Source organism: Prionailurus bengalensis, chromosome D1 (assembly GCF_016509475.1).
Source record: "Prionailurus bengalensis isolate Pbe53 chromosome D1, Fcat_Pben_1.1_paternal_pri, whole genome shotgun sequence".
NCBI lineage: Eukaryota > Metazoa > Chordata > Mammalia > Carnivora > Felidae > Prionailurus > Prionailurus bengalensis.
This window is the reverse complement of record NC_057346.1, coordinates 115,723,676-115,737,788: the sequence shown is the minus strand read 5'-3', so window position 1 is coordinate 115,737,788 and position 14,113 is coordinate 115,723,676. Positions and strand designations below refer to the sequence as shown.

The 14,113-nt window shown below is 57.0% G+C and overlaps 1 protein-coding gene and 1 long non-coding RNA gene across 5 annotated transcripts in view; one reads left to right on the top strand and one right to left on the bottom strand.

Moving 5' to 3' along the window:
• LOC122484179 overlaps positions 1 to 2,596 on the top strand; it is a 28,023-nt gene extending 25,427 nt beyond the window's left edge. Inside the window, exon 3 of the long non-coding RNA XR_006297551.1 lies at positions 1,685 to 2,596. This is a non-coding gene — a long non-coding RNA (uncharacterized LOC122484179). The remainder of the gene's footprint in view (positions 1 to 1,684) is intronic.
• An 8,337-nt stretch (positions 2,597 to 10,933) lies between these two features.
• Positions 10,934 to 14,079, bottom strand: HRAS (HRas proto-oncogene, GTPase). 4 transcript variants are annotated; one of them, XM_043582149.1, is made up of 6 exons: positions 13,945 to 14,056; positions 12,675 to 12,840; positions 12,319 to 12,497; positions 12,005 to 12,164; positions 11,818 to 11,899; positions 11,253 to 11,365 (listed from the first exon to the last, which is right to left on the bottom strand). In XM_043582149.1, the coding sequence occupies exons 2-5, from the start codon at positions 12,783 to 12,785 to the stop codon at positions 11,837 to 11,839; spliced, it is 513 nt and encodes a 170-aa protein (XP_043438084.1). In that variant the 5' UTR covers positions 12,786 to 12,840; positions 13,945 to 14,056; the 3' UTR covers positions 11,253 to 11,365; positions 11,818 to 11,836. The 4 variants fall into 4 exon arrangements, with proteins under 4 accessions (XP_043438082.1, XP_043438083.1, XP_043438085.1 ...); XM_043582147.1 differs by lacking the exon at positions 11,818 to 11,899 and having other exon boundaries at positions 10,934 to 11,365; positions 13,945 to 14,079; XM_043582148.1 differs by lacking the exons at positions 11,818 to 11,899; positions 13,945 to 14,056 and adding an exon at positions 13,549 to 13,786 and having other exon boundaries at positions 10,934 to 11,365.
• Positions 14,080 to 14,113: the final 34 nt, after the last annotated feature.

The following is a 14,113-nucleotide window of genomic DNA, read 5'->3' as shown; positions in this document are numbered from 1 at the left end:
TTCCGTATATATATGAAACGTAGACATGTGTGTTGTGTTTTGTTTTGTTTTTAACGTTTATTCATTTTTGAGAGACCGAGAGTGTAAGGGAGGGGCAGAGAGAGGGAGACACAGAATCTGAAACAGGCTCCAGGTTCCGAGCTGTCAGCACAGAGCCCGACGCGGGGCTCGAACTCACGGACGGCAAGATCATGACCTGAGCCGAAGTCGGACACTTAACCCGCTGAGCCACCCAGGCACCCCCATATGTGTTTTATTTTTTACTGTTTACTTATTTTGAGAGAGAAAGAGAGCAAGCAGGGGAGGGACACAAAGAGGGAGGCAGAGAAGCCCCAGTAGGCTGCACACCGTCAGCACGGAGCCTGATGCCAGGCTGGGATTCACTAACGGTGAGATCATGACCTGAACCAAAATTGACAGACGCTTAACCGACTGAGCCGCCCAGGCGCCCCTACTTATGTGTTTTATTATTGAATCTTTCGTACATACAATCATTTTCAAAACACGAACACCCTCTACTGACCCTATCTTAAAAACATGATCAGAGCCCCTCGAACACCTTCTCTGATCCCACCCTGCATCGTTGCCCTGAAGGTAACTACCAACCTGAATTTAGTCATTCCCACAGATTTCTACTGTCACGTTAAGTGTGCATTCCAAAAAATGTAAACTCCCGTTCTGCGTTCTGCCTGTGGTAAACCGTGTATAAATAGTACAGCGTATATCCTTCTGCGGATCGCTTTTTTCCGTTCAGTAACATTGTAGATACAATGTAGTTTGTTCATTTTGACTGAAGCAGAGGATTCCGTGGCGTGAATATGCCCAGATTCATCTGTTCACACCCTCTTGTTTCTGATGTCTTGCGCTGAAAATGCACTTCGCGGTATTCCCACTCTGTGGACCTGGACACCATGAGAGGTACTTGCTCGGGTCTCGTGGAGTTGCCCTCCAGCGTGGTGGTGAGCACTCGCACTGCCACCAGCAAAACGGGAGCTTTCCCTGTCGCTCCAGGTCCCCACCAGGAATCCCCTGGACAATGGCGGTCCCCCACCTGAGTCGTAAGAGTGGGAAATTGTGTCTCGTTGCCCTTTTGATTGGCATTTCCCCAGCATTGGCGAGGTTGAGTGCACTTATCATATGTTCCTTGGCCGTGCACCTTTTCTCTGACTTGCCTGTTCATGCTCTGTGCATATCTATGAACGTAGGAAATCCTTCCTCACCCAGGGTCATGAAGATACTGTCTTCTAAACATTTTTAAGGTGTGCTTTTCACAGTGAGGGTGTAAACCCACCTAGATTTGATTGGAAGAAGGTATGACCTGAAGTAGAGATACAATATCATAGTCCCTGTGGCCACCGCTGAGATATTTACACAAAGACATACCATAAAAACGTAATTGAAGTGAAATACCAAAAGGAGTTTGCAGAAGCCAAAAGAAGGCAGAAAATGGCAAACAGAGAAACAAGGCACACATAGAAAACACGTAAAAAATGATAAGACTTAAGTCCGAACGCATCAGTTCTTCCATGAGCTGAAAATGGCCTAAGCACATTAAAGGCCGACGGTCAGCATGCCGTCAGAAAGGGTCTGCTGCTCTTACCACAGTGTGTGCGTGTAGAAAATCCCTATGGACAGAGACTGTCAGAGCACTGACAAGAAATAACAACTACCTTCTGTCCCCAAGAAACTCGCTTCAAATGTGAGCTTACAAGACGGCTTGAAGAAATGGCAGAGGGCACACTGGCAAACGGAAACAGAGGGAGCACCAGACAAAGTCAACTGCAGAGCAAGGAAAATGCAGAGACCAAGAGGGACATGACAAGAAGACCCAACAAGCCTCAATGTGTGGGCACCTAACACAGGGTCTGCAAAGCACAGAAAGAAGACACTGGCAGGATTTCAAGGGGAATTTGACAAACTCCAGTTGCACTCGGAGGTTCCAATGCTCCTGTCTTGGGAATTGACAAAAACTGGTAGAAAATGAGCAAGGATATGAAGAGGAGAACAGCATCGACATGGACGTGTACACATACAGGTGTCCACACACACGGAACATGTACACATATAGGTGTCCACACACACACACACACACACACACACACGAGCATATATACGCGTGAGATATTTTTATATCTTCACCCAACACAGTAGAACACAACCCTTCAAGTGCACATGACACATTTACCAAGATACACTCTAAAGTCATTGAAAGTAATTGAATGACATAATGGTATTAAGCCAGGCATTGTTAACAGAAAGATAACATGAAATTCTCCCACCCTTAGAAGTTAACCAGTCCACTTCTAAATAGTTCATACATCAAAGAGGAAGAGTCAAGGGAGATGAGAGCATATTTTGAACTAAAAGTGTCCAATTTATGGGATGCATATAAAGCAGTACTTAGAGGGAAATTCATAGCACTAAATGGTGACATTACAGAAGAAGACAGGTCCCAAATCCATTAACCAAGTGTCCACCTTAAGACGCTCCACGGGGAAGGGAACTCATAGCTCATGAGTTCAAGCCCCGTGTTGGGCATGAAGCCTACTAAAACGAACAAAAGCAAAACCAAAAAACCCCAACAAATAAACCCAAAGCAAGCAGAAGGAAGGAAATGATAAAGATAAGAACAGATATCAGAAAAATTGAGAACAGAGAAAAATCAGTGAAACCAAAAACTGGTTCTTTGAAAACATCAGTATGTTGATAAATCTCTAGCAGACAGAAAGAATAAAAGAAGACATAATTCACCAATATTAGGAAAGAGAGCATATCACTACCATCCACAGAAACATAAAAAGGGAAACTACAAACGACTGCACACACATTAATTTGACAACTTAGATGAAATGAAGCAATTCTTCAAAACCACACGCTTGCAAAACTCACTCAAGACGAGTTAGGTAACTGGGATAGTCCTCACAATGTGTGTGTCTTTTTCCACATCACCCAGGAATTAACTCCATTCTCACAGACAGTGACCAGGTGTCCCGCCAAAGTAACTCAGTTCTGACTCTACCTGCCTGAAGAAAGCACCACGGGTGAAGGACTCAGTCCCACAAGCCCGCCCCCAGTTCAGACGCCAATCCAGGTTGTCTCCTGTGCTTCTGACTCACCAGCTATTAATTGGTTTCCATGACCCCCTCCTCTGGTTCTGTTAATTTGCTAGAGCAGCTCACAGAACTTGGAAGACAAGTTGACTTACTAGATTGCAGGTCTATTACAAAGAATATTAAAGGATATGAATGAACGGCCAGATGTAGAGATACATAGGGTGAGGTGTGCAAGAGTCCCTGGACCCTTCTGCACGTGAGTCACCAACCTGGAAGCCCTCAGGACCCCCTCCTTTTGCGTTTTGACGGAGGCTCCAAACCCTCTAATCATAGTTGGCTCCCCCTGGCACCCAGCCCCCATCCTTAGGGCTCTTCCCAAAGTCTCCTCATGGACACAAACCCAGTTGTGGTGTAAAGGGGCTGTTTATGCGGAACAAGACACCCACTTCACCCTCATGGCTCCGAAGGGACTTCAGGAACTGAGGATGGGAGACCAACTGTTGTAACAAAAGATGTTCCCTTTTCTCTTAGAGACTCCACGAGTTTTGTGAGCTGTGAGCGCCAGGATCCTGGATGAAGACCAAAATACATATTTGCTGTAAAGCACAGTGTCATAGTCTCATAACCATTTAAAAAATTGAATCTGTAGTTACCCCTCCTGAAAAACCTCCAGGCCCCGATGGCTTCAATGACAAATTCTACCAGACACTTAAAGAAATAACACCAATTACATTCATTCTCTTCCAGAAAAATAAAACAGGAGGGAATATGTCCCAACTTATGAGGACAGCATTACCCTGATATTCATACCTAAGAGTACAAAAGAAAGTAAAAGGAACGGAGGGTGGGAGAGAGGGAGAGATGGAAGGAAGGAAGGAAGGAAGGAAGGAAGGAAGGAAGGAAGGAAGGAAAGGGAAGGAGGGAGGAAGGGGGAGGGAGGGAGGAAGGGAGAACTACAGACAAATACTCCTATGAGCCAAATGAAAATCCTCAATCAAAATATAGTCAAATCAAATGTTATATAAAAAGAAGAATACACCACAACCAAGTGGCATTTATCATGAAAATGCAAGGTTGGTTCATCAGTTGAAGACGTATCACTATCATTTGTCATGTTAATCATCTAAAGGAAAAAGATCACACATCGTATCAGTTGGTGCAGAAAGAACATTTGACCAAACCCAGCACCCACTCATGAGAAAACTTCCCTCAAAGGGCGCCTGGGAGGCTCAGTGGGTTCAGCATCCAACTCTTGATTTCAGCTCAAGTTGTGATCTCAGGGTTTGTGAGATCAAATCCCGAGTCGGGCTCTGCACTGACAGTGTGGAACCTGCTTGGGATTCTCTCTCTCTTCTCTCTCTGCCCCTCCCCCGGCTTGTGTGCTTTCTTAAAACCAACAAACAAACCTTCCAGCAAAAAAAGGGGTAGCCGGGAACTTCCTCAACCAGATAAGGGGCATCTACAAAAACAGACAGCAGCTTACATCACATTTAATGGTGAAACACTAGATGTTCTCCCTGAAACTAGGAATAAGACAGAGAAACCTACTCTTAGGAGTCTCATTCAACACCATACCGGAAGTCGTAACCACTCTAAGGAAAGTTTAATAAATGTACACATATGGGGGAAAAAAAAAGAAATAAAACTGTCCCAAATAACCTGTAAGAAAAACTTGTAGAACAAATATGTAAGTTTGGTGAGGTCGTGGGATGGAAGATTGCAACAGAAAAATCAAACTTAGAAACCATAAATTTAGAAAATACTATCTATGGTAGCTCCAAAAAAGCCCCATAAATACTCAGGTACACTCCACAGAAAACATGCACTGGGTCTGTGTGTTAAAAAATACAAAGTTTTAAAGAAAGACATCTCTAAGGACTTAAATAAATGGAGAGACATACCATGTTCAGGGATTTAAAGATTTGACATAATAAAGACACCAGTTCTCTTTAAATGATGTGTGGATTAACTGCATTCCCCAAGTCCCACAAGATTTGTTGATATAGGTAAGCTGATTCTTATATGCAAATAAAGAATTTTGAAAAAGAATAAAGGTATGAGCATTACGTTACCTGATTTTTTTTTTTAATGTTTGTTTACTTTTGAGAGAGAGAGACAGCATGAGCAGAGGAGGGACGGAGAGAGAGAGAGAGAGACACAGAATGAGCCTGACGCAGGGCTCGAACCCACGAACCGTGAGATCATGACCTGAGCCGAAGTTGGACGCTTAACTGAATGAGCCACCCAGGTGCCCCTACGTTACCTGATTTCAAAACTGACTCTCAAGTTGTGGCAGTGGAGCCAGTATGGTGTCGGTTGGTGAAGGATAGATGTAGATCCATGGAACAGAATCCAGAGCCCAGAATAGAACCAGACAAATAAGGGTAATTGATTTTTTTACAAAGGTAGAAAGGCAGTTCACTAGAGAAAGGGTAGTTTTTCAACAAATAGTGTTGGGACAACTGGAAATATATATGCAAAAAAAAATGAATCGTGGTCTTAATTGCATAACTTATGCAAAGATTAACTCGAAATCAGTCATAGATCTATATATAAAAATATAAAATTTTTGAATAAAAACAGGGGCACCTGGCTGGTTCAGTCAGGAATATGCGACTCTTGATTTCAGGGTTGTAAGTTCAAGCCCCGCGTTGGGTACAGAGACTATATAAACAAACAAACTTTATCTTATTTCTATTTTGGAGAGAGAGAGAAAGAGCATGAGCAGGGGAGGAGCCGACGGAGGGAGGGAGAGAACCCCATGCAGGCTCCACACCCAGCACGGGGCCCCACACAGGGTTCCATCCCGCGACCCTGAGATCACGACCTGAGCCGAAATCAAGGGGCGGACGCTTAGCCGACTGAGCCACCCAGGTGCCCAGTAAACTTTTTTTAAAAAGGAAGAAAATCGGGGGCGCCTGGGTGGCGCAGTCGGTTAAGCGTCCGACTTCAGCCAGGTCACGATCTCGTGGTCCGTGAGTTCGAGCCCCGCGTCGGGCTCTGGGCTGATGGCTCGGAGCCTGGAGCCTGTTTCCGATTCTGTGTCTCCCTCTCTCTCTGCCCCTCCCCCGTTCATGCTCTGTCTCTCTCTGTCCCAAAAATAAATAAACGTTGAAAAAAAAATTTTTTTTTTTTAAAAATAAAATAAAAAGGAAGAAAATCGTACTCACCTGAAGTTAGGCCAAGAGTTGGTACATAGGACATCAAAAGCCAAATCTGTAATAGGACATACGTCTCCTGGTCCACCGAGGGGCGTGCCACGTGCCCCCTGTACCTGGGTGGCCCCCGGAGTGCGGCCGTGTCGCTGCCAACCTGTGACCAGCCTCCACCAACCCCCGAAGCCCCTAGCCACCACCCAAACACCCACCACCCCACGGCCACCACTCTGTGCGCCTCGCAGAGACGGGCCCAGATCTGGGGAGCAAACCCTGCCCGTCGGCACAGAATCGGTGAGGTGTTCTGTGAGGGTCAGGTGGGAGGCATCTTCGACTCGGGGCCAATGTGCCGCCATCCACAAAAGCAGCCTGTTCCATATGTGAACTCAGGGGCCCAGCTGCCTTCCCATCTGTGACTGCCTTTCAAGCCCCCGGCCGTGTTGCAGGGTGAGGGTAACTCATTTGGGGCATGAGAAAACCAGAACGCCAGAAGAGAGCAGGGCCGTGGATGCCGAGGAAGAGGCTGGTCCACCGAGAGAGGACAGGAAGGAAGTCATTGACAAATTGGAGTTTATCTAAATTAAAAATGTTCACTCTGCAAAAGGCACCATTCAGACAGCAAGAAGGAAAGTGACGGAGCAGGAGACAGATGCCAAGTCGCGCGTGTAGAAGGGCCCCCGCAGACTGAGACCAGCCAGCTCAGTGATCTGACAAACGACCGGGCGCAGAATGGGCTCGAGATCTGAACAGACACTTCCACGAAGAAGCTACAGACACACAGATGCGCATGGATGCAGTGTGTGTGTGCGTGCGTGTGCATGCACGCGCGTGCGCGTGCAAGTCAACGCGCAGAAACGTGCCGAACCTTGACAGCACCAGACAGCGGCACCCGCCTGTGGGCAAGGCTGACGGCATCCAGCGCTGGCGGGGCGAGGAGGGCAGGTGGCGGGCACACAGCGAGGCCGCCACGCCGGCAGGCAGTCCGGCCGCCGCCTCCAAAGCGCAGCACGCACCTGCTCGTGAGTACTGACCCCACTGGTTTGAAAACGTGCGTCCACACAGCCTGCATGCCGGCGCTCCCTGCTGCACTCCTGACACCTGCAGGCAGATACTCTTGGATAAACACTGGAAAGTCACAGAACGGGACAGAATCCAGCGATAGGTGATGAGACGAGCTACCTGGGAGCTGGGCCGGGCGGGGGGCGCTCCACACATCCCACGGCGAGCTTTAGTGGAGGCAAACTGAAAACAGCAGAATGAACGTAACCCATCCAACTTTCTGAGGTGTTTGCATCTCATTGTGCGTAGACTTGAGCCCAGAGAAACGTGGCCTCCGAGGTGCTCGTGGCGAGCCGCGGGGGCTGCACGCACACACCCGCCCCCGGCCTCCCTGTGGGCCACACTCCCTGCCCCTGTGCCTGGAACCCCGTTGCCCCTGCTGTGGCCGCTGCAGGGAAGAGGGTGCTGGCCAGACATGCCCGGGCCCCAGCGCAGGGCACCAGCCCGGCCGGCTCTCTGTGAGGAGGGGTGTCCTCTGCCCCTGCCACCCCAGGCTCTTCCCAGCGCGTGTCCAGCCAGGGCTCGGGAGGGCTGTGCACACAGCGGAGCCACTGCATGGAGAGGAGGCCCCTGTCAGGCACTCAACCCCCACCCGGTGGGGACGAGGCTCCGACTGTCGGCGGGCCTGGGGCCTTCTCAGGCTTCTTCATTCCAGGCCCGTCACAGCACATTCTAGACAGAGTGCCCCCAAAGCTGAAGAAACATGTGGCGAGTAGAAGCGTCCCAGAGGCACTGGCCCTGTGTGTTTGGGGGGGGGGGGGGCGGGGAGGGGTGCAGAGCTCCGTGCAGCCGGCAAGGCTTTGGTGACTTCTCCCGGGGGGCCCAGGGGCGCACTCGGGGCTGAGCAGGGCCGTGGCGAGCGTGTCCGCCTGGTTCCACGGGGCCCTGGCGCAGGGAGGTTTCTGACCCCCGGCCGGTCCCGAACACCTACGGCCCTCCCTCCAGGAGGAGGGGCAGATGTGCACCACCCAGATGGGATTTACACCGCCCAGTGGGTCCTTCAGTGTCTCGGTGACGGGTGCGGCCACCCCAGGAGACCTAGTCCCTGAGCCGCTCACCGCCCTTGGCCCGAGGGAGGCCCGCGCTCGGCCCCACCCCCCAGACAAGCCAGGCCACGCGCAGGGCCTCTAGGGCGGGGCCGGAAGCTAAGACCCGCCCTGGGGAAGCCCAGGAACCCCCTGCAGGAGGCGGCAGTGCACGGATGGCCAGGCCAGCCTGGAGTGTGGACAGGCCCTTGGCCCGTGCTGCCACCAGCCTGGGGTCATGTTGCCACTGAGCGTGGGGCAGCATCCGTTGCCCCCCAGGTTTGCGGTCATGCTGGCCAGGCCCTCACGACCCTGAGCGGCCTGTCCGTCCTCGCAAGTGCACCCGCATGGGGGGCCGCGGGGGCTGCGGGTAGAAGGGGGGTCCTAGCCCGTGCTGCGACCTCAGTGGGTCCTGCTCAGGCTGTTCTTCCCACGCCTGCTGGCCCCACAGACCCCCTTCACGCTCACCCCGAAGCGCTGGAACGTGTACATCCCGGACGGTGAGCACATGCTTATGGCCACGGCCCCTCCTCAACATGCACAGAAGTGAGCGAGCCTGTGGAGGCGGTGGGCAGGGGCCTCGGAGGGAGGGCTGGGCATGCAGGTTGGGCAGGGGACACTGCCCTGAGGACCAGCGGGCAGGGGGCCTTCCCCCTCCACCCCCCCCCCCCTGGCTGCTGTGGCACTGCCCAAGACGCTCCTGGGCACAGCCGGACCCCCAGCAGCTGCCCCTGGGAGGCCCCTGGGGCAGCAGGGTGGGGCCCCTTTTGGCCTGACTCCCAGATGCTTCTTAGGACGCCCCTGGAGTCTCTGGAGTTTCTGCAGGACACGCTGGCCCAGACCTGGGCCCTGGAGGACGACGTGGTGCTGAGGCACCTCATGGCCCAGCCTCCAAGGGCCAAGTATGAGCCACCCCACCAGGTGGGCCTCCCTCCAGTCTCCATCCGTCTCCATCCGTCTCCTCTCCTGCTCTGGGATTGGGAGCCAGCCAGGGCTGGGCATCCGGGCACTCGCTGCGGGGGCTGGGGGTCAGCTGCCTGGAGGGCTGTTGTGTGTCAGGCCAAGGTGGCCGCGCAGGGAGCCACGAGGGTACCCTGGTGCCCCACCCCGCTCAGGACAGACAGCTGGAGAAACTAACCCCCCTCCCCCCCATCTCTTGAGCAAAACTCGAGCTCCCCACGATGCCCCTGGGCCCGGAACAAGTGTCCCTGGCACCCAGGCCTCCCCTAGCCTCTCCTAGCTTCGAGACGCTCCCCAGCCCAGCCACCGAACATGAGCAACCCGGACCCCCTCTCGGCCAGGCCAACCTCAAGGCCTTGGAGCAGCTGCAGGAGGGAACCTCCACGGAGCCCGCGGCCGCACACCTGTCTCCGGATCTGGCCTGTCTGCTGCACCCCCTCACCCCACCCGGAACCCTCTCTGGCCCGCCTGCTGCCAGAAGTCCCTCTCAAAGCTCCCAGTGAACCAGAAACTAGAACTCAGAGCTACAACACTGGGTCCCCTTCCCTTCAGCACCTGCCAGGGCCACCCCAGGGGCCACACTACACACCCGGCCCCGGAACCCCACCGGGACCCGTGACAGGGTCTGGCCAGCCCACCACACATGAAGCTGGAGCGCCCCGTCCACCTGTGCTGCCCCGTGGCCTGCAGCTGATGCCCCTCTCTGGGTAGAGACTGGCATGGCCAGCACAGAGGCAGGGCAGCGCCCCGCCACTGCCCCAAGGCCGCCAACGTTCCTGCAACCCTGACCTCTGCGCCCACAGAGAAGCTATATGCTCGAGGGCCTCTGGAGGGGACGGTGATGAGTGTGGTGGCCCCGAGGCTCTGGGGGAGGAGCAGAGGCAACACAACCACCCCCCCCGACCCCCCCCGGACAACCAAAATGAAGACTGATGGGACCAAGCCCCCCCGTGGCCCTGGCCGATCCTGGATTCTGGCCCAAAGCCAGCGGGCCCTGTCAGAGCGGTAAGTGGCCGTCAGGGACCTGGGTATGGCCCACAGATCCACGTAGGTGACCTAAGGCAGCTCTGAGAGCAGCAGGCCACCCCAACGAAGGGGCAGCAGGGGTGGGCGGGTCGGCCCCACCCTCACTCGCACAGGGCAGCAGGCTCCGCCAGACCCCAGTCACCTGGCACCAACAGGGCAGAGGCTGAGGCCAAGGAGACGTGCTGGGGTCCTGCGCCGAAAACGTCAGACGAGAGGAGCCGGCAGGTGCGGGCCTGGCAGGCCGAGACCCTCCCTCTGCTGTCCTCAGCACCTGCCTCTCAGGGTCCCCAAACTCACGAAATGTGACGCCCCCTGGAGTCAGCAGAAGAGGCTCCAAGGTGGCAGACTCCAGCACCCCTGCCCCCGTCTGGTCACTAACGGGGCCTCCCCCTCCAGGGGAAGACACACACCCTGGGCTTCAATCCCCCCTGTGCTGTTTCAAGTTCAGTGAGGTGTTTTTGTGGTAAAACACAGAGCCAGCCTGCAACCACAGCGCCCAGGGCTCTCGGCAAGAAGCGCCAGATGCCCCGCACAGAGACCGGCGGCTCGGCCCCGGCTGCAGGACCAGCCCCTGCCACGCGCCCCTGCGCAGGGGTCGCCCGGCACGCAAAGCTGAGGTTCCCCTGTGCCTCCCAACCTCGGCCAGACGCCAGGGTCAAGACCATCAAATAATTTACTGCAACTCAGCCTGTGCCCAGCGGGCCAGGACGGGGCTGGGAGGAGAGTAACAGCGGGGTGCCGGTGGCGTCAGTTCACGACAGTCCGTGCAAAGCGTCCTGGGAGGTCTGCGGTCACTCTGTCCAGAGAGCCCGGGGCTGGCTGGACTCCGGGAGTGCTTCCTTCCTTCCTTCCCCTCCTCTGTCCTCCGTCCGCACCTCCTCCCGGCATCCGGCACCTCCGGACCCCGTGCCTGTGCTCGTGGGGCACAGAGGGCCAGCGGGCCGCCAGGGTGGACGCGGAGGGGACGTCAGGAGAGCAGGCACTTGCAGCTCATGCAGCCGGGGCCACCCTCATCGGGTGGGCTCAGCTTCCGCACCTTGTGTTGCCGGATCTCTCGGACCAGCGTGTAGAAGGCGTCCTCCACACCCTAGGAGGAAGGGGCCGGCTCAGAGGGGGACTCAGCAGGGGAGGAAACCCAGGGACCCCTGCCTCGAGCTCATGCAGACTTCCGGCCCCTTGCCCGCCTCCTCCCCACCCCTACCCCGACAGGCAGGAAGCCCCAGGGCTGCCCCCACCGGGCGGCCTGATCCCCAGGGGCTCCCCCACAGGGCGGCCCCAAGGTCTGGCTCCGAGCTTGAACACCCCGTGTCCCACTCCTGTCTGACCTACCACCCTCATCCCCCGTAGCCTGCTAAGGGGTCAGGGCCAACGAGGGCCCACGGGGATCTCTGGGGGCAGAGGGGCCAGGGCCCCAGGGTCACCGCTCCGGCCTGGCTCAGGGCAGCTCTCTCCAGGGACCTCCACCCCCCCCTGGAGCTGTGTCAGCCCAGACCCTGGGCCCTGGCCGCCCTCACTGCCCTGCCATCCGGGGAGACTTACAGCGCTAGGGGCCGCTGGGTCACGGGGGTCCCGGAGGGTCCCAGAGGGTCCCGGAGCTGGAGCCAGAGCCAGAGCGGCTGCCCTGTGTTGGGGGAGAGGGGGCAATAAAGCACTGCTCCCTGGCAGGGTTGGGGCGGGGCGGGGGGGGGGGGCCCTGGCTGGCGGTGGGGGTGGGGAGCCGGCTCACCTGGCGCGTCTTGGCCGACGTCTCGATGTACGGGATGCCGTAGCTGCGGGCGAGGTCCTGCGCCTGCCGGGACTCCACGGTGCGCGCGGCCAGGTCACACTTGTTCCCCACCAACACCATGGGCACGTCATCGGAGTCCTTCACTCGCTTGATTTGCTCCCTGCAAGGAAGGAGGTGTGATCCAGTCACGGGCTGCAGGCATAGCTGCATCCAGGACCTTGAGAGCAAAAAGAGAGAGAGAAAGATGGAGAGAGAGAAAGGGACAAAAAAAGGGAAAGAGGGGACAGGGAGGGCCCCTGGGGGCCGGCAAGCACCTGTACTGGTGGATGTCCTCAAAGGACTTGGTATTGTTGATGGCAAACACACAGAGGAAGCCTTCTCCAGTGCGCATGTACTGGTCCCGCATGGCGCTATACTCCTCCTGGCCCGCCGTGTCCAAAATGTCCAGTAGGCACGTCTCGCCATCGATAACCACTTGCTTCCGATAGGAGTCCTGCAGAGGACAGCGCTTAGGGACCACCCCACCTCTCCTAGGAGGAGCGGAGCAAAGCAGCAGCCTCTCCCGGGGCCCCACCCATGCCCCGCCCCTAGGCATTGGGAGGGAGGGAGGCAGACAGAAGAGGAGCCTACACCAGGATGGAGGGCTGGAAACAGGGGCAGCACGGCTCACCTCGATGGTGGGGTCATACTCGTCCACGAAGTGGTTCTGGATGAGCTGGATGGTCAGGGCACTCTTCCCCACACCTCCAGCGCCCACCACCACGAGCTTATATTCCGTCATCGTTCCTCAGGGGATCGCGGCACACAGCACCCACCGGGGTGGTCTCCTGTCCCACCTGCCAAGGAAGACGCATTCAGCCACAGGCCAGGCCCCACAGAGCAGGCCTGTTGAGCTCCCTGGGCTGGCCCGTCCCACCCTCTGGCCCCAGACAACCAGGTAACAGGAGTGGCAGCCAGAATGGAGGCCCAGCCGCCCACCTGTGGCACCTCCAGCCCAGGGGTGGGAGACGGCCCCGCCTCCAGCTGCAGGTAATGGCTGTCAGAGAGGCAGGGAGCTGGCCCCCCAAAGGCAGGGCTGACAGCTGAGAGCATCTCCCAACCACGCACCCGAATTAGAAGTTGCTGGGTAGGCAGAAAGCCTGAACCGGAGGCCCTGCAGGCGGCGGTTCCCAGTTCCCCTCCCTGCGAAAACAGGTCTTGCCACCGTGGAGCGCCCAGCAGCGTGCCCAGGCAGGCCAGTGCCCGCCTACAACCCGCTCCGGGCCCCACGGAGCGGGTTGCTGCATTTGACAAGTATTTACTGAGCGCCTACTGTATGCCAGCTGCTGCTCCGGGCGCACGGTGACAGGCAGACAAGAACCCCCTGCCCTCTGTGGGCTCTGCCCGCACTGCAAGGAGACCGGCACACGTCAAAATAACGGGAAAACCCCGGTATCGTGTTGCCGTATGAACTTTGGAGAAAAGAAGGCAGATGAGGCAGCCGGGTGGGGGTGGGGGTGGGAGGTGGGGGGAGGGTTCCCGATACGCAGCTGAGAGGAACAGACCCAAACGACGTGCGCAGCGGGCGCACAGGTGACAAAGAACGAAGGCCAGGGCCAAGGCCTCCGGCTGGGGTGCCCCAGTCTGTGCGGTTTCACGAGCGCACGCCCTTGCGCGGACAGCGGGCAGTGATTTCCTGCACCCCGGCTCGCCGGCTGCGCGTGATGGCCGCCTGGTGCCGGAGCACTCGGGGGGCAGCCTCGCGACCGGAGGGCGGGCGACCCCGCGACGGCCGCGGCCCCGCGCAGGGCAGGGCCGGGGACGCGGACGCACAGCGCCCCCGCCGCCGCCCGCGGCTCACCTGCGCCCCCGCGCGCCCCGCCGCCGCCAGCCGCCCGCCCGGCCGCCCGGCCGCCCCGCAGCCCCGGCCGCCGCCCGCCGCCCGCCCCCGCCGCACTCACCGCTCACTGGCGCGACTGCCCCCGGGGCCGGGGCCGGGGCCGGGGCGGGGGCGGGGAAGGGGGCCGGGGCCGGGGCGCGCGGGTCGCCCGGCGCATGGGCTCCGTCCGCGGAGGGTGCGGCTCGGGCTGCGGGCGGCGGGGCGCGCGGGCGGCGGACGCTCGGCCGGGC

Coding starts and splice junctions, on each gene's coding strand:
- HRAS (XM_043582147.1), bottom strand. CDS start 12,785: ATGACGGAATATAAGCTCGTGGTGGTGGGCGCTGGAGGTGTGGGGAAG. Junction 12,498..12,674: donor AGTATGACCCCACCATCGAG/GTGAGCCGTGCT, acceptor TGTCCTCTGCAG/GACTCCTATCGGAAGCAAGT. Junction 11,366..12,004: donor CGTCGGCCAAGACGCGCCAG/GTGAGCCGGCTC, acceptor CCTTCCTCCTAG/GGTGTGGAGGACGCCTTCTA.